Here is an 18,471-nt window from a genome sequence, read left to right as displayed (position 1 = left end):
CTTACTGAAGCACTTTGTGTTTAACTTGTCTCTTCACCAGTGAATGACAATGTAAGAAAAAACAACCCACCAAATCTGTCTAGATAAAAAGCTACTGACTAACAAGCTTTTTGAGCTCTGCCTTACCTGTTAGTAGTGCAATTTTTTTCTGTGTTTGGTATAAATGAAGACTATGCCATTGGAAGTGTCCAGCAACACCAACATATTATTAAAAGATGTGACTGTGCCATAGAACACGGATAAGAGAGGTTCTCCAAAGCCTCCTCATTTTTATCTAGTAAAAATAATTTTCTCAGTACCAACAGAACTGCTCATAACTATCATATGACCATCTTGGTTGATATGCATCCTTTTCTAAGGTAATCATGTTCACAGTGAAAGCAAGAGTCATAGCTTTAGTTTACAAGATATGCTATCACTTGCTTGCCTTTTTTCCTTTAAATTGTTGAGTGTCCTCCAAGGAGTGCCCACACAGCCTCATTTACTGTGCAGAGGCTCCTGGGTTATGAACAACTCAGGTACACTAAATCTGAATCAAGTCTACGTAAGATCTCACCAACATTTGAAATTGCTGGTTTCCACTCTCGACTCTATTAATCTGTTTTCTGCCATGGTGATGAATGTTAATTAACAACATCAACAAAAAGAATCCTAATCCGCCAAGCAGTTTTGGCCCTGGGTGAAGACAGCAAGTGTAATTTTATTGGGCTGCGGTGATATACATGTATCAGAAATTTATCTGTGTTTTTAATTAGTTTTAAATATCACCAATTCTAATTTGGTTTTGTCTTCTGTATGTAGTTAATGTATAGTTATCATTATTAATCTTCCAAACATGATTTATTCCTTTGTCGTGCTTTCAACCTGTGGTTGGTAAGAGCCTTGCGATGGCCTGCATTTCTGTGCTATCCAGCACACTGATGAATGTGGTCCATGCCTAAGACTCCAAAGCGCTGCAATAACACAAGTAAATAAAGGAGCAACAACCTTCTATTTCGCTCTCTGCAGGCTGCTGTACTACCTTAAACCTCACCGCATCAGTTGTATGCCAAGCCTAATAAATGATTGCATAAACTAGTCACCAACTTGTGTGTGCTTGGAGGCCTGCAGCTCTGAAACACAAACCTTCCAGCTCTGCCAGAGCTGTTTCCACTCTGAAAACACCCCAGTTACCCGGTAGCCTACAGGGACACCATTCAGAATGAGAGATGCATCCACTGTAAAGTACTTAAACGGAATATGGAGCTCCAGGAAAGCTTAATTGCTATCAGGAAATGCTGAGACACTGCAAAAAAGAGGGGAGAAGGGAGTGCTTTTTGGAAGGAGTGGCAAACAGAAGGTAAAACTACCTGAAAATGTAAAATGCAATCCAATAAGGCCAGAAATGCAACATACTATACTCTGACAGGTGCAATCACAAACAGGATAGGGAACAATTGACTAAAATATAATTCAGAAAAGTATCTTGGAGTACATGCCAAACTGAACTTCAATAAACAACGAATTGTTAGGGAAATGGCAAACGCTATACTGGGACATATAAGCCAAAGCCTCACCCATGAGATGTATGAAGTAACCCTTTCTGCTGTATTCAATGTTTGCAAAGCCTCAGTTAGGGTACTGTGTTCAGTTTAAACTACAAGCTAAGCATCTAAAGAGATTCCAGGGAAAGAAAGAAGAGTGATAGATAGGAGGACCAGAAAATACAATCCACTAGAAAAACTGAACAGAGCGAAGGTTTTGTTTTGTTTATTTGTCTAAAGGAAAAAAAAAAATTTGCAGGGACACATGGTGTCTAAATATACAGAAGTTTGCTGTAACTAGAACTACTGTCTGTGGGGGACACAATGCAATGCATTTCAACTTGGCAAGGGAATTTAGGTGAGACCTTGTGGCAGGCACCCTGCTCCCTGCAAAAGCTTTTTAACAGTAAATACGGTGGGACACCGGGACAGATTGACCAGGGAGACCGAAGGCTTTTAAGCACAAGGCAGACAAAAGCCAGTTAGGAATGGTACAGGCATAGGTGACCTGCTGCAAAGCCCAGGCCAGAACAGCATGCTTTGGCCTTGGTAGACATGATGGCCAGCTTGCGGACATGGGTACATGACCACGTGGCCACCACCTCCAACCACATACAGGCACTGCAGTTTCTTCCCTTTCCCAGTTTTTCTGCCCCTTGGTTATTACAGCAGCTCTGCTACAGTTTTTTCTGTTCACAGCTGCAACCACCTGCTGCTGGCCAGTAACTGCCGCTTCCTCTCTTCTTGCAGGAAAAGCCAGTATCCCACCTCTCGGACTGCAAAGGATGAGATGAGATTTTGAGATTGTTTTTATCCATATTTTTTATGATTTCAAGAAGAGACGTTTCAAAAGCAGAAGCAGAGAAGACAAAGACTCGGAAAGAAAACAAGTGGCTCCTTTCTCACTGCCTTTTACCTTTCACAAAGCCATGATTGTTTGAGAGATGTGATGGCCATCCAGGGAGTTTACATACATAATAAAATCTACAGGAACAGCTGCTGAGAACAGATACACTCAAAAATCCGCCACTTGCATTGAGAATCTGTATTAGTTAAATTTCACAAAATTGTTTAAATATTAAAATTTAAATGTTAACATTAAAACCAAAAAGAAAAATCTTTTAAAATTTGCCCATATACATTAAAGATGTGTAAAATTCTATGAACAGAGCGTCCAATATTTTATTCTCAAGTAGGTTGGGCTGCACTAAGAAGTAAACAACTGTAATTACTATTGTTCTGCAAATTTGCTTGAATTAAAAAACCATCCTGTGGCACAGATATATACCTGCGTATATAACTCTTACTAAATGTAAATCCCCTTCTTTGGAAGCCTAATGACTATTCAACATACTTACATGACACTGCTAGCACAGTACTGAAAAAGACAACCAGAAAAGTCTTGGTGGCCTGGTAAAGGAAAATTCAATGTGTTTCCCTGCTAGATCAATGGCTTGAATGCTGGCCCACACCAGTGATGACTGACAACCGCAGTCATCCAATGATTTTTGCCAGCTGTGTGAATAAAACCAGTGATTGTGGTCCCAGAGCGATCTGTCCCCAATGCAGCATTATCCTCACAATTTAACAACCTCCCGGGTAGGCTCCATGAGGCAAAGTAATGGGTGGGCAGATGGACAGAAATATTCCCACATTTGCAGAGGAGCTCTCTCATTCTGAACAATGCTAGTATGCTAAAGTTTGACATTTAGCCTCAAAAAAGGGACAGAGAAAAGAAAAGTGGTAGCTACTACTTCCTTCTTTCATTACAGGACTATTCATGCAGTCCTTAGTGTGCTGAAATTTTCCATTTTTATGACTGCTTGGTCTAAGCAAGAATTAAACAGCCACAAAGAAGCTTCGGAACAGTTTTTTGCGGAAGCATCCTGTGTATTTGATCCTCCACCACTGATGGAACTGGTCGTTCAATCTGCACTATACAAGACACACAAACACCATACTGATCAAAAGACAATGTTTTGTCAGCATTTAACTCTATTAGAGATATCAAGAGCGGGGGCTTTTTATTGATGCTGAAGTTCTATGAACTGCTACTTGTGTAAGACTTTAATAACTGGCTTGATTAAGTTTTCAAACCACATCTGAAGACTCAGCTCTGAGGATCAGCAAAAAAAGGAGTAGCAAACGACTGCCATTAGAACAGCAAACCATCAAAACATATCCCCAGTGCAACACCTCATCAGTGTGCAACCATGGACAAATTTCATTCTGAATGTTTCTGCTCCTGTAGAATGAAGCTAATAATACTCACTACCTTTGAGAAATAACACTGATATGCTTATACAAAAGGGAGAAGAGAAGTTGAAAGCAGATTCCCACTGAGAATCGTTAAACAGAATTCTTACTTATCTTGTGAGTAAGGGAGTTAATTAAAATAGTAATGTGTTCATGGTTAATTACTGGAGGTGAGATCAATCACAGGAGTGAATATGAAAGCTGGAGAAAATAGAGAAGGGAAGTTTTCAGTAATTTGTTTAGAAAGCAGACAAGAAACAAGCATTTTCACTACACAACATTCTCATTTTCACCTTTCTATATCAGCAAAAAATCTACCTACCGAGATTCCTGAAGGCTTAAATACATATGTTGCGCCATTTACTGTAAAAATCAATATTATTTTTTATTCACAATTAACAATGCAATCATTTAAGACATGGGAAGCCATAAAAAAAATCCTTTAAGCTCCACTACAATTGCTGAAGCTCTTGTTTAAAACTCCTGTGTGTAAAATGGAATCCTCTACACTATGTTCAATGGTTACACTCTGTTTTAATCCATCTCACCTTGTGTTTTAAGGAATTCTGGGAAGGAAACAGCACGGAATGCAGCTTGGGATCAGGTATGTCAACTAACATCTCCACACACTAGAAAAGTGGGAAACAAACCACTGCAAGTTCAAACAAAAGTTGTATGGAGTAAGGCATAAGAACATTTCACAGTGAGTTTTAAACTACTAAACAATCACTTCTCTCGTAGGCTTAAAACAAATGTTTTTATAATGAAGCTCTTCAATTCCCTGCACACTTGGCAAAAAAATAAACAATCTAATATTAAAAGCTTGGAACTAGCAAATCACAAAGCCTGTATGATGATACAAATGAACACAGAGACTGGTATTTTAGTATTATACCCCACACTGTGTGGTCTGGTATTGTGCTAATTCTTCCTAAGAGCAGTTCTGTATCCTCCATCCCAAACCACATTTCCATTGTTCTGCATTCTGCTGAACAAAAGTTTCCAATATCCTAAACGGTGCAGCAATCCTCTATGGTATGTAAGAACGGGATAAAGCAACACCAGACATTTAGACCTTAAACCAGGATTTGAACTGGATTGGTGAAGAAAGCAATGCAAAGTCCTATCACTTCATCCTCTTACTTGGAAGAGAAAGACACTTAAGGAATATCATGGTCAGTGAGAATTACTGCTGTGAATTATCTGAAGTGCATTGGATGGGGCTGCTTAAATTTAACGGGTGTAGAGCCAACTGCTACTCCTCTGTTCAGGCATAAGGACTTCAAAGTTCCAGAGCATGTAAGACTGTTACAGGAAATCCTTCACTTGATATTCTTCTAGACATAAAGTCCTTCACACTGACAATTTCCCTCCTTAAAATGGAGCATACTGTAGCTGCACATATGTAACATTTAATATACGATCTCTTGGCTTTCAAGAAACACAGGGCCTTAAAACTAGAGGATTTTCAGTTAGTGTTTCTTCACTGACCTGCAATTAGAACAGGTAATTAAAGAGATTAAAGTGGTGTTTGTAACAACCACATGCCAAGGGTGTAAGATGCTAAATTCACATAGGCAAACAGACAATACTGCCACAGTTGTCACTGATTTTTGTTGATGTCCTCCAGAGCGACACTGTTGTCTTGGTGCCAGAACTACAGCCATTGCCAAAACACTGGCAGAGATGAGAGCTGAAGACTTCAGTCTTCTTCCTGGGAGCTCTGATGGAAGCAGCTCAAAGCTCATTTTCCCCTGCAAGAGGGCAGGTCTCTGCCACACTGTGGCAAGCACTAAAACTGGTGCATTTGTTCACAATCCCTTCTTTCCCCAGTATTTCTTTATTTTCTTCCTTACCGCAATATGGAACCACAAGGAAATAAAAGGAATAAAGTAAAATAAACAACAATAAGCAACTTGCTTCCCCAAGTATTAATTCTACTCTCCCATCCCATGAGACCAAGGCAGGATTCAAACCCCAAATACTGTTATAAGGAAGAAAGTTCAACCCCTCAAAAATCAATCCCCTTTTGGCTGTGCTGGATTCTCAGGAGGCAGAAGTTACGCCAAACTTACTCCCCTGAAGAAACGAGGAGAATTCTTTGTCTCTCCTCAAAATCAACGTAAAAAGTACATGCCTTTCTTCTCTGGTATGAAAGTGCTTTTTCTCAACAGAGAGACTGAAAGCTATTGGACTTTTCTCCAAACGCCAGTGAGCTGTTCATATATACATAGATAAGCGAATGAAACAAACTCAAGAACATCTCTATAACCACATTGAAAAAACAATAATATAAGCTCTTGCATTGCTAAGCATGTTGAGCTTACTACAGCTTTCACAGGACACAGCTTTCCTCTGTTGCCCTCTCCTACTTTTCATTTTAATGAGGGCAATCTAATGCTCATGGAATGACACCACCAGCAACAGTGAGATCCAAGAATAGCATGGTCAGGTGCTGTGCACAAGTTTCTCCCGCAACTCTGCCAATCAGCCTCAAGCCTGACTCATCTTCTCTCAGCGTTGTATTTTCCTGAAACAGAGATTAACTGCTGTGCCAAACTGTACGGTGTAAAGTTCCGCCAGGAATTAGAATGACTGTAGGCAAATTTTCCCTATCAATGACTCATAACTTGAAATCAGTGCTGTAAGGGCTTGAAGATGGGGGTGAAAGACTTAACAATAAAACAATAAACTTCTCACAAAAATTACTTCACCTATAAAAACGATTTCTGCAAAAGAAAGAGGAGGAAATTCATCCCAGCCCCAAGAAAAGAAATATCCTTTTTAAGACTTGCCCCTCTTTCATCTTTGCAACAATATCTAAACAGCAGCTGCTTTTAAATCAAACTGAGTTGTAAAACTAAGTGTCATTATGAATTTCACCGTTCTTCTGCAAGAGCTAATCCAAAGTGCATCTGTCAGTAGCAACACCTATTTTTGGTTCACGTCAAACTATTTGAGGACAGTACTGGAAGGTATTCAAAGAATGGCAAAAGGAGCCAAACAACAATTTTATTGTTGCAATTTCAACACTTATAAGCCTGCCTATCAGCCTAAAAGTAGGTGAGTTGTGAGCCAGGCCAGAAGAGGGTTTATCCATGATTAAGTGTCACTGTGAGGTGTTAATATGGAGAGGCATATATAAGAACTTATTTGGCAACTTTGTAAAGATAAAACAAAGGCTTTTTATTTAAAGCAGCAGTTGAGTTAGTTATGCAATAAACAGCTTATGGCAAGTGTCATTTTTAAGTCGCTGAGAAAGTGGCTTTTTCCTCCTGTAAAACCCACCCCAGGCTATTTCCTGAAAAAGCCTGCCATTGTGATGGATGGAAGCGTGCAGGAAGCAAAGACAAATTTTAAGAAGCGTTTAGTAGAGGAAAAGTTATTAATGCCACTTAAAATAACAAAATCAGCCGGGATAAATTTTTGATGTATGGCAAGCATTTTAAACAGTCTGACTTTTTCATGAAGGTCACAGAGACTTTAGAGACTGCACAGTAAGTTAAGACTATGTACTTGCAGGGTGTCACACAGAGCCAACAACCTACAGGCACGCTCCTACCCTGGTGTAAATGTCAGGTGCATTGAAACAGCTCCCCCTTCAGTGCACGGTAAGTTAGCTAATTTGTTCTTTGAGCTGCCAGAGGGTAAGAACATAACCTCAGGTACCACAAAGCAGCTGCTCTACCATAAATATACATAGTGTAGTAAACTTTATCACTGGTCCATGCTTGCACTGCACAGCATCTATGAAATACTGTAAAAGTGGATCCAAATGAGCAAGAAACGGGCACTGTGGCATTTTCCAATCGCCATTAATTCAGGTTTCATATACACATGACACCTTACACTTCAGCTCAAATCTCCTTAACTCGGTTATGTTCAAAGACTGCTAAGGAACAACTCATTAAAGTTTCATATAGGCTACACAGACAAAGCTAGGAAGATCGCTAGTCTTAGTAGGTATTTCTCTTCAAGTACAGGAGAATAAAGAAAGAACCTTGGCAGGAGATCTGCCTTTCATTAAGGACATGGATCAGGACAGAGCCACAAAAATTTTTCTTTACTACTTAGTAATTCTGACAGAAATTAAAATTATGAAATAAATTCGGCAGTGTTGATTCTCCTGTAATAAGCAATCTTTGTTACTATTCTCAGTATAATTTTTGCATTCTTAATTTTGAGTTCCTTTCACAATTCCCTGCAATGTTACCTGAGTTTTGGAACGGCTACACAAAGCTAGGTTGACAGCCATTTATAAACTGCTTTGATAAGCTGCCATCTCCTTTTCCCTCCTCCAAGCAGAAGCATCATCAAGGGTCCAAGTGGGACCCCACAAATGGAAATGAGGACCAGAGTCTGGCAGAGGTGTGTAGCACTGGCAGGCTGAGCTACTACAAAGGTAACCAGGCAGTCCCAGCCCTGGCCGTGACAAACAGCCTCTCTCTCAGCTCAGCTGAGATTTCTCCATGGATCTGAATTGTATGGGAAACTAATTTCCAAGGCACTGCCACACTGAGATAATTTGTTGATAAAAGGCAAAACTGGATGAGTAGTGAGCCAACAGTGCTCTTTGTAAGCACTAATCCCAGTGTAACTACACAGGTCACATCTCCCTAGAGCTGGTACTGAGCAGGAGTGAGTAAGGAGAAATACAGAAACAGCAGTATTGACTTCCACCCCATTACAGCCTAGTGGTGAAGCTCTGCCAGTGACTTACAAAGTGAAGGCTTCCAAGGGCATAGCAACAGCATGCTTCCTCCTTGAAATTATTTGTATTACGGTTCTATTTTAACTCAATTTAGCACGTAATTGATTTAAATGTAAAATGAGATTCTGTTTTTCCAGACATTTATTTCATAAAATTTGATTTACTAGAAAAATACATTATTTCTAATTTATGGCAACCCCTTCTAAACCCTTTTTAATTACATGGATATATGTGTTCCATTATTATCTCTGAGTTTGACGGCAGTATTATAATTGTACCAAGTTTTTTCCTAAAGAGAATTCTGTTTTCTTTCTCTTTTTCAGTGCACTATGCCCTGAAGTTATCCTGCGGAAGTCCCTTAACGAATTTGAGTGAAGCTGGAAAAACACATTCTCTGCGAGATAATTTCCAGCAAACTGTCCTCTACAACATTCTTATTTCTGTTTGGAGATGCAGAGACAAACAGATGGGGTTGTTTACAACCACCTCATGCACATACACTCCTGTCTTTACGCTTTTAGAGAATCTGCCCTGTGTATGTGCCAGAGGCAAAATGAAAAATAAAAGATTAAGAAAAAGTATCTAATCTTTCAAAGACTCCAAGCCATGCTGTCACACTGTTGCTTAACTTTATCTCCTAGGTCATTTCACCCTTTTGCAGGCTAAGCTTATTTAAGTTCCACTTCAGGCAGTGGATCTTGTTATACCATTGTCTACAGAAAGAAAAATCTTCTATTTCACTCTTACTCTACAGATCGAAAATCCTACATATAAAATAATTAATCCACCCTCCAATATTTCTTCTATAAATTGCAGGTATTAAATATGCTAAGCACCACAATATAATAACCATTTCTCGAGACCCCTAATTATTTTTGTTGAGTCACCATCCCTGTAGGTATTTTAAAAGATGCACAGATGTGGCACGTAGGGACATGGTTTAGTGGTGGACTTGGCAGTGCTAGGTTTGTGGTTGGACTCTATGATCTTAAAGGTCTTTTCCAACCTAAATGATTCTATGATTTCAACAAATTTCTATGAACTCTCTCTAGAAGTTCAGTATCTTTCTTACAGTCCTGACCAAGGCATAAGATTTCATCAGGGGCTTACCAAAGCTATGTTTAGTGGAAAGACACTTGCTACTTAAAATGTGTATTTTGTATAATCTTTTTAGTCACAATACTTGTTATGAAGTCAAAGCAGTTGTCTATGAAGAGCCCTGTGCTTTCCTGAACCTGTTCCATGTCATCTGTAACTTACATTATTTTCCACAGGAGTAATTTCTTTTAGCTTTATAAGCCTTAAACTTAGCTAATTCTTATATGGCTTCACTTAGGTGTGAGGAACAGGCACCTCCCAAAGGAGTCTCCATGCTACTAAACTGAGATGCCCGTCTGAGCCTTTGGTGCACCTACAATAGCATTGCAGTTCAAAACAAAAGCGTGGTTCCAAAGCAAGTCTCCTCACCACTCTCACTTCCCACAGCAGAGAGGTTTCAGTGGACTGGACTCCTCCTGGATGAAACTCAAGTAGCAGATTCACTCCAGGAGTGCACTAGAAGTACTTCAACCGATAACAGAAATTCAGTTCACAGGACAGGACTACAGCTAGTTCAAAGTAAAACTCTTAAAACACACACTGGATCCTCAGCACAAGCCATTTCACTCCTGTGATTATAATGCCACAACGCTTGTTACTGTAGATGCAGCTTACGACCTTCCAGGGATTGCAAAGCGAGTTCTGGGAGAGCTGACACAACTTACCTGATTTCGCATTTTGAAGTGGGATAAACCCCTCCCTGGTTCTCAGATGTCTGACCCACATTTGGCTATACTGAAATCCAGATTGTCATAACGGGACCATTTAACGAGCAGTTCATGTTGTTATAAATCAGTAACCTGCTGTCCTTCCCACTTTGTTATCTGCCAGTCTTTGACGACACCAAATATTTTATCAGCAAAGGTTTTATTCTCTAGGCTCTTGAAGAATTTACTGAATGGCATTAGACCTTGCTAGGAAAGACCTCACTCATTTCCCTCCATGTTCATGTCTCACAGAACCTGTTTGTAGATTATCCATGCCTGTAATTTTAACTCCACTCGTGAAAACTTTTAAATACAGGGGCCTTTGTTTTATCGAGGCAAAATGCTTCTTATGAAATTTGAGCCTTTGATGGCTTTATAAATCATCCATGCAATCTTGCCCTTCCAAGAGGCAGCAGGCATATTTGACAACACCTGTTTTTCATGACACCATGTCTTTTAATTTTTTATTCACGGAGTCTCAATGAAACATTAAAACCTTGGGAAACAGAGTACTAACGAAGTGCTAACCTACTGTTTATTAAGTACTGAAACAATATCCCATGGACCCAAATCCTATGGTACTAGGCAGTGTACACACAGAACGGAAGGGACCCTGTCCCAAATTGTTTAAACATCTAATACTAAAAGCTGTTAGACCTGCACAATAATTGCTTCATGCAGTTTTATATTAGAAATGGTAATTGTACGTATTCTAAATTGCTTTTATCTTTTGCTCCTTGTCCTAGTTGTTCCAGCACTGCAAGCAAAGGATCTAATCCTGTGCTTAGGAAAATCAAAGTGAGTTGCCCCAAGTGTAACTGCACTGATGCATTAGTGAACGCAACACACTATGGCACTTCTTGGAAAGGTGGACAGAATGGGAAATTCTTACACACAGCATGAATGAACATGATTTTTCTGTTCACATCACTAGATATTTTCCTGCTTTCCTTCCAAATAATCATAGTTATGACTTTCATAGTTCTATGGCAGATTTCATATTTGATGCCAGCTACAAATGAATCAGTGCACTTTCTTCTTTCCTCCCAATCTCTTTTTGAAGTCTTAATAGAGATCCACAGTAGGAACTTGGGGCAAAAATCATCACTATTTATATACAAGACTGGTGGGGACCGAATTGTTTTATCTATTGTTGCCACTTCCCATGGTGGACCCCAGAATATTGTGGAAATGCTGGGAAGATGACTGGCTATTCCAAGTTTCCTATAGTTCTCCACTGCCTCTTAAGCTTTGCCCTACCATACACTTGCCTACGGGAGCCATGCTGAGTTGCCCTGGTAGAAGAAATACATAAACATGGAAAAGCAGCAGCTTGATGTTAAAACAAGTATCAAAGAATACCGTAACATGGGACAAAATTAGAGAACATATTGCCTAATAATGTGAGATGACTGAGGATTGAGTCTGCCCTGGTTGCTTTGCAGTGGCATCTTCCAATCTCTCTAACAAGACTTGGCAGAATTCCTTCAGAGCACACACAGACCTGCAACCCAGGAACTAATCAAAGCACTCTCACCCTCAGCCAAGCGCAATTTTCTTAAAACTCTTGCATAAGTGATCACAGCAAGACAGCAGGATTTATGTTCATTACCTGAATTGTCTGGTAAACCGAAGGATCAAATCCTTTCACAGTCACCTCCCGGAAAATTCTTGGCTCCAGTTCCTCTTTGGTCAGATCACAGTGATATATAATACCTAAAGAGAGTGCAAATTTGTCAGCTTAGTGTACGTCCATCATTAAAAGGATGCTGGTTTAGGCACTGTGATGGAGTAATGAATGGCAAAGGCAACTCATCAGGGTGAAAAACAGGAGCTCTAGACACATTCTTTCAGTTAATATATAATTTAACTCATACATATATGCACTTCATCTAGGAAAAATGCAAAGGCTTTCTGTACAGAAAGAAAAATTCTCACTGCCCCTACAAAGCCAGGTATCCAAAGTGGGTTAAGCAAAATGGAAAAAAGATTTGTTTTCATAAAGTTACATAGCACTTTACCGAGAATGATCATGTTGGAAGAAAGAAGTATAAAGTCAATTTTAAAACATCTCCTCTAGAGCCACCAGACTGAGAATAAATATATCAAGAATTTAACTCAGATCAACATTTTTCTCTTTACAATAAAATATTTTGAAATTACAATTCAAACAGACCCCCAGAAAACGGAAAGAGCTGACCATTCACTTGAAATTGTGGCAGAGCAGCACAGGTTACCTAAGTAACTGAACAGAATTTGGTCTCGTGTAATTTATTTTATATCCTGATCCTGCAGGTTTGAAGGCAACTTCACTTGCTTGAGTTGCACCTATGATTTCCAAAGGATTGCGCACATGAGAAAATTTATGTCTATAAGCTGTATGAAACTTCTAGGTTGCAGCAGAGACAAAATCACAGAGACCGTAACAATTTAGACGCTACACAGATGTGTAATTAGCCAAGAAGAATTTTGCATTTAGACTGTAAGTCATATTTCCTGTCGTTTAACCCTAATATTTGAGCATGTGCCATATAGTGTGACTATTGTTGTGTTTGCACGCTGGTTAATACACTACAAAATCCTAATATTCATGGATATACTACAGATATATATGATACATAAAACTAACCTCAATGTTAACTAGTCTTTGTTTTTCTGCTTTACAACAAGCTGGTCTCCGTAAAATTTTAAACTCATATTAGGGAAAAGAACACTAAAGTTAAGGCAACAAGCCCTCTAAAGGGATCCTCAATGTAATAAAATTAACCAAGGTGGACAGGACTTGACTGAAATACTGCTGTATTGTGTGTATTTTAGATACTTTCAGGAAACCAGAAGTAATTATTACAGAGGTAACAGCTATAAAAATTATGTTGAAACATGAAATAATGAGGAAACATATCTGATGCAAGGAAATTGTCTCATTAAATCACTTTTATAGACCGTGGAAAATCAGAAAGATACAGACTGGCAAAAGAACACCGATGAAAACCAACATTTCTAATAACGTTTCTAAGATAAATCCTCTTTCTGTAATGGTGAATTAATAGGGGAATAAAAGTAGGGCTACTCTAACATGCTGGGATTTTTTTTTCTTCATTTGTCACAAAGTGACTAGCAAGCCTAATGCAGGGTGACATGTACAATTACATTAAGCATTTCCCTTAAAGATTAGGGTCCAGAAAATGATGCGAAAGCACAAAGGAAAGGACACCGGGTGGTAACAGGCAGAGCACTCATTTGACATATATACAGCTGCCCAAGTTGGATAATGTACTGGTAAACATGACACACAGAGCAGGCAGAATAGCTGCATGTTAGGGAAACGCATGATGATGCATAAGCCCAGTCACAGAGTGCATTTCAGAAATCGATCAACCTAATATTACAGTAACATGCAATTGAACTCCTGGTACTGCATCTCTTAGTCTGTTACATTTTTAGTGGCATGGCAGTTAATATCCAAAACCACAGTAACGTTGGGGCCTGCACTCTTTTGCTGGGTGCTAAACAAATGCAAAACACTAGAGTGCTCACCTAAGCGTCTTACTGGAGTGAACAGCAGGGACAACCATATTTTTCAGGGAATAGCAAAAATTATTTTTACGGTGTCAGCACCTATCGTTTCAGAACTACTTTACTCATTGTTTCATATAGATGTTTACTATTACTTTTGCTGTAAGAATTAAACACCAGTATGCTATTATGTTTCTCATTAGAAAAAAAATAATGCCGCTTAATACAAGCGCAAATTGTATTAATTTCTAATAGTAAAGCAGAAAGATCTACATTAATCAAGGACCAGCCCCATACCTTTTGCCAGGTTATTCCACTTATGGGGCAAATGGAGGTTGCATGCAAATTAAGAAATATCCACACCACGACCTAAAAATTACCTCTCAGGTCTGCTTTCCTCACTCTTTCCTTATTCTCATATGGTCTACCTCTCTTTCTTCCCTTCCTCTTTCTTCTACATTCCAGGTTGCTCTGCCCCAGTTAACAGAGCTATGCCATGCCGAACTGTCTGTACATGCTAAGCACATGGATGAAGAGGAGAAAAAAAAAATCTGCCTAAGCAAAAGCAGGCAGCGAGACCAGCCATTGCTCACTGTCTGGCAAGGCACAGGCTAAAACAGATCTCTGGGCTCTTCTTCTCCACATGTTTAGCAGCTGCAGAGACTACTGGCCCAGCTGAGATGAACAGTGCAGGCTTGTAAGACTGGCAACTTCTGGCCCACGAGGTGGGATGGGAGAAAGTCAACTATCCAAAGCATCAGGTTGGGATGAAGTTAGAGGTAAACGCAAGAGTGTCCTCAGGCTCCTCTCCAGTTGCAATGACTGCAATGATCTGAATGTTGTTTAAAAGTTGGCTTAAGAGAGGAACTGGAAACATAATGTATCTTATTTCTGGTTATGTAAACAGTAAGATCGTAATAGGAAATTCATCACACTTATCAGCTAAGCTTGAAACATAATTTTGATAATTTAACACAATCCTTTCTAGCAAAACCAGCAAACCCATCAAAACTATTATAGAGGCATTTTGTAATGTGGCTGTGCTCTAACTGAAACAGAGCAAAAATATACGTCAGGTGCTGTAAGAACATTTTTGATCATCTTATGATTCATGATCACTCACAACCCCGGAAGAAGATAAAAGATTCTGGAGCCTATCTCCCCGCTCCATATTTGAATCCTGTCTTGTACCAGCTATTGATTGTTTGGGCCAGAAAGAAAGAAATAAAAAGAAAAAAAAAAAAAAAAAGAAAAAAATAAGAGAGAAGGGCAAATACATTGTTTCGTCACAGACTAGCTTGACAATTGCATAGAAACTCCCTTTCTAGTCAAAATCCTGGAATACTTATTGGTGTGCCACACACGTATTACATAACGCTTTGGACAGCTCTGGTTTTGCAGGCTTGTACAGAGAGGAGTCCTACAGCAATCCAACAACCCCAAGTGTTGTAAGGACAGACAGTAAGGATGCTGTAATGAGGCTATGCAGAAATGAATCAAAAAGCTGTCAGAAAAAGTTTTGGTGACTTTTATTAATGTTCTTCAAAAGTGTGATGAAAATCACATTAAATAAATTTACAATTGTCTGCAACAGAATTTGTAAACTTGTACCTTGCTGTATGAAGCAAGAGCTGTGAGAATGCTACGATTTCATCTCCAGTACAAGCTGGTCTTGTGTAATTTCTGTATGCAGGTCTCTCAAATATTAATAGGCAAATTTTTTAGGTTTCACAGATCAAGGACTGGTACATTTTGACGTGCACAACTGCTGCTTACTACACGGGGGGAAGCAGTTTTATTTGGGGCTTAGACATACCTAGTAACTACTAAACAACAGAAAACAAGATAGATATTGTTCCCAGGAAAAGTAACAATAACTAAGGGAAAAAACCAATCTTACCTGGAGATAAAAAGGAAGTAAACTGGTAGAATATTTCCGTGTCCTTCTTTTGGCCACTATATCCCACAATACTGCCAACCTCTAGGGGGAAAGTCTTGAGATGTGCACCAGTAGCTAGGTCATGAAGTTGCAGGATATTCTTCACGTCATGCAGATAGCACAAAACTAGAAAGTTGGACCTCACACAAGCAACCCATTCTGCAGAGTGTGGATAAGAAAAACAAAGCCGCAGAAAACACAGTTAAAAAAACTGTAAGAAAGAAAACAATCAGACAGAATCTGATTCTAAAATTCCTTGGCATATCTAAATGCATGCACCAAAATTTCTGACATGCATTGAATTTAACTCTTAAATCTTTAGACGTCACCTGCCTTATGAAATAAAAAAGTGAACCCAAAAGTAAAGGCTGACATTCTTTGGAAATGCACTAACCATGCTGCTCAAAGCTAATTTATACAAATACAAGAATAAAGAATTGCTTAACCAAGATGCTTATGCATTTGGGGTGCTTATAGATCAATACTGCTCTTAAACATCACATATTTCAATGCAAAACCCAAGCAAAACATTGATCTTTTCCAGCAATACTTATGGAAATGCATGAAAATCAAAACAATCATTATGATTTAGACTCAAGCTAAATTATTAAGAACAGAAAGACATGTGATCCTATACCGCACATTAAAGCATATAACATAGAGGTTACTATTCATCTTGGTTTTACTGCCTAAGTATTCAGGAGGCTATTGTCATAAACAAGCTCTACTGGGTGTAAAAGGGCTATTCTGAGGCGATATCCTCAACACGTCATTTTAAAAAAACCCCACGTTTATTCAAGAAGCTAATGTCGTTAAACACCATTCTTGAGACTGTAAGGTAGTAGGAACAGGACACGGCACAGTGAACTCAAACTGGCAAAAGGACCCAGGAACAAAGCGCTCTGCAGAGGTTCATTTCCTTTATGCCTTTCCTGGCAGTCCTGGGTCCCTGCAGAGCTGCCCACCTCAGCTGCGCAGCTGTGCAGGAACCAGAGCTTCTGCTTCACAGAACCTTTCACATTCTGAGTTTGTCCCTCAGAAGAATTACCAGGGATATGTGAACTTCTTCATGGAATGTTAATTTTTTTTAATTGGACTTTGGAAAATCCAAACTGATTAAAAAAAAAAAAAAAAAAAGGTCTGGGCTAGCAATCTCTACAAAAATCCCTGCAGTTCTGACCATCTCACTTCAATCCCCATCTTTATATCCAGTGAAGCATAGAAACTCTTCAGGGCTCCAGTTCACTCAGAATATATCATGTAACATATACTGTCCTGTCTCCTGTGCCATCGGCTTTAGATCTTTAGTGACAAATCTATTTATTTACTCATGCAGACAGGAAAAAGATTGAAACTTCATCTCTCTCAGTGTTTCTGTCATTTAAGAAACAGGTTACCCTACTTTGCAACAAAAGTATTTCAACTTCTCATTATTTCCCAAATCAAATACAAACAGGACAAAATACAAATATGGTTAAAAGTCAAGAAAAAAATATCTGGAAGCAGGGAATGAGGGACATTTTTTGTTTGCAGGACTAGATGAGGTGGTGATTCTTGTCCTCTTCCAACTATGTATGTGCAACTTCTCCCCAGACAAGTCAGACTGGAAACCTAAATCATGGGCAAGGTACCAGCATTGGAAAATGCCTTCTCTTATCTGCTGAAAGCAAAAAATGAAAAGATGGAACCAAATGACCAAGAAACATCAGGTAAGACTGACCGGGGCACGCTGTAATATCAAAGTAGCACTGTGAGATAGGGAGTTTAAACTACCAACATTGGAGGAAAAAACATTGAAAACAAAACAGAAGCAAGGCAAAATTGCAGTTTTACACTGTTTTATGCTATTTACATTATAACTGTTCTTTCCGGTTTCCCCAAAGTCCCATAAAACCAAACTATTTGAATTCACAGAGTCGTACTGAAGACAGCCCTATAAATGAATCTTTGTACATTCAGGTTCCGGAACAAAAATTCAAAGTTTTATCATGTGCTCCTTCCATTAAGGGTAACAAGTTCTTTCTGAATTAAAGGTCAAAACTCATTATTCTGTAACAATTAGATTAATTAACAGTCCCTGCTTTCATATAGAGTTCAGGTGTGTCATGACCCCCTAGAGCTTGAAGACCTTCAAATCCTAATAGCTCCATAGAGTCTACTTTCCTTTCAGAGTGTCCCTGAAGGACCAGTGAAATTTAACACTAGTCTGACCCTCTTGCCATATGAATTTATGTTACATAAACACCAAATAAAGCTTTACTACTCCCCTCTTTCCAAAGATCACCACTGCTATTTTCTTACCCCCAGACTTTCTAACTCCCTTATAAGCTTCTAGCCCAAATCTGGGAATTTTCTAACCAAAGCCCCAAAGTACAACACTAATTGAAATTTGAACCATGAAGTCATGACCCGAAATAATAAGATACAGCACAACATAACACTGTTTATAAATCAGTAATAGATGTGTAATTTTAGCTCTGGAGCATCTTAAATTTCTTAAGGGAAGCTGGAAAATAGAATAAACTGTATTAAGTTTAATTGTTATATCCATTCACATATTTTGAAATATAGAGTCATTCTTGGCTGTATGAACAAGGGAAATATGCAGTAATTTAAAATATTTATTACACTGTCACTGCACAGATCTGCCAACGTTCACATATATAACTGCTTTATTAACACAAAATAGGAATTAAAAAAAAGCATCCCTACAGTAATGCA

The 18,471-nt window shown here is 38.9% G+C and overlaps 1 protein-coding gene across 1 annotated transcript in view; it reads right to left on the bottom strand.

Annotated features, from left to right (window-relative positions):
• Positions 1-18,471, bottom strand: part of PREP (prolyl endopeptidase) — a 104,793-nt gene that overhangs the window by 26,474 nt on the left and 59,848 nt on the right. Inside the window, exons 9-10 of the mRNA XM_086461335.1 lie at positions 15,712-15,909; positions 11,908-12,011 (exon numbers count right to left, since the gene is read on the bottom strand). Of these exons, the coding sequence (XP_086317461.1) occupies positions 11,908-12,011; positions 15,712-15,909 (302 nt within the window). The remainder of the gene's footprint in view (positions 1-11,907; positions 12,012-15,711; positions 15,910-18,471) is intronic.

This window comes from Leptosomus discolor, chromosome 2, assembly GCF_034619465.1.
Source record: "Leptosomus discolor isolate bLepDis1 chromosome 2, bLepDis1.hap2, whole genome shotgun sequence".
Taxonomy (NCBI): Eukaryota; Metazoa; Chordata; class Aves; order Leptosomiformes; family Leptosomidae; genus Leptosomus; species Leptosomus discolor.
The sequence above is the reverse complement of the archived record's forward strand: the minus strand, read 5'-3'. Positions and strand labels throughout refer to the sequence as shown.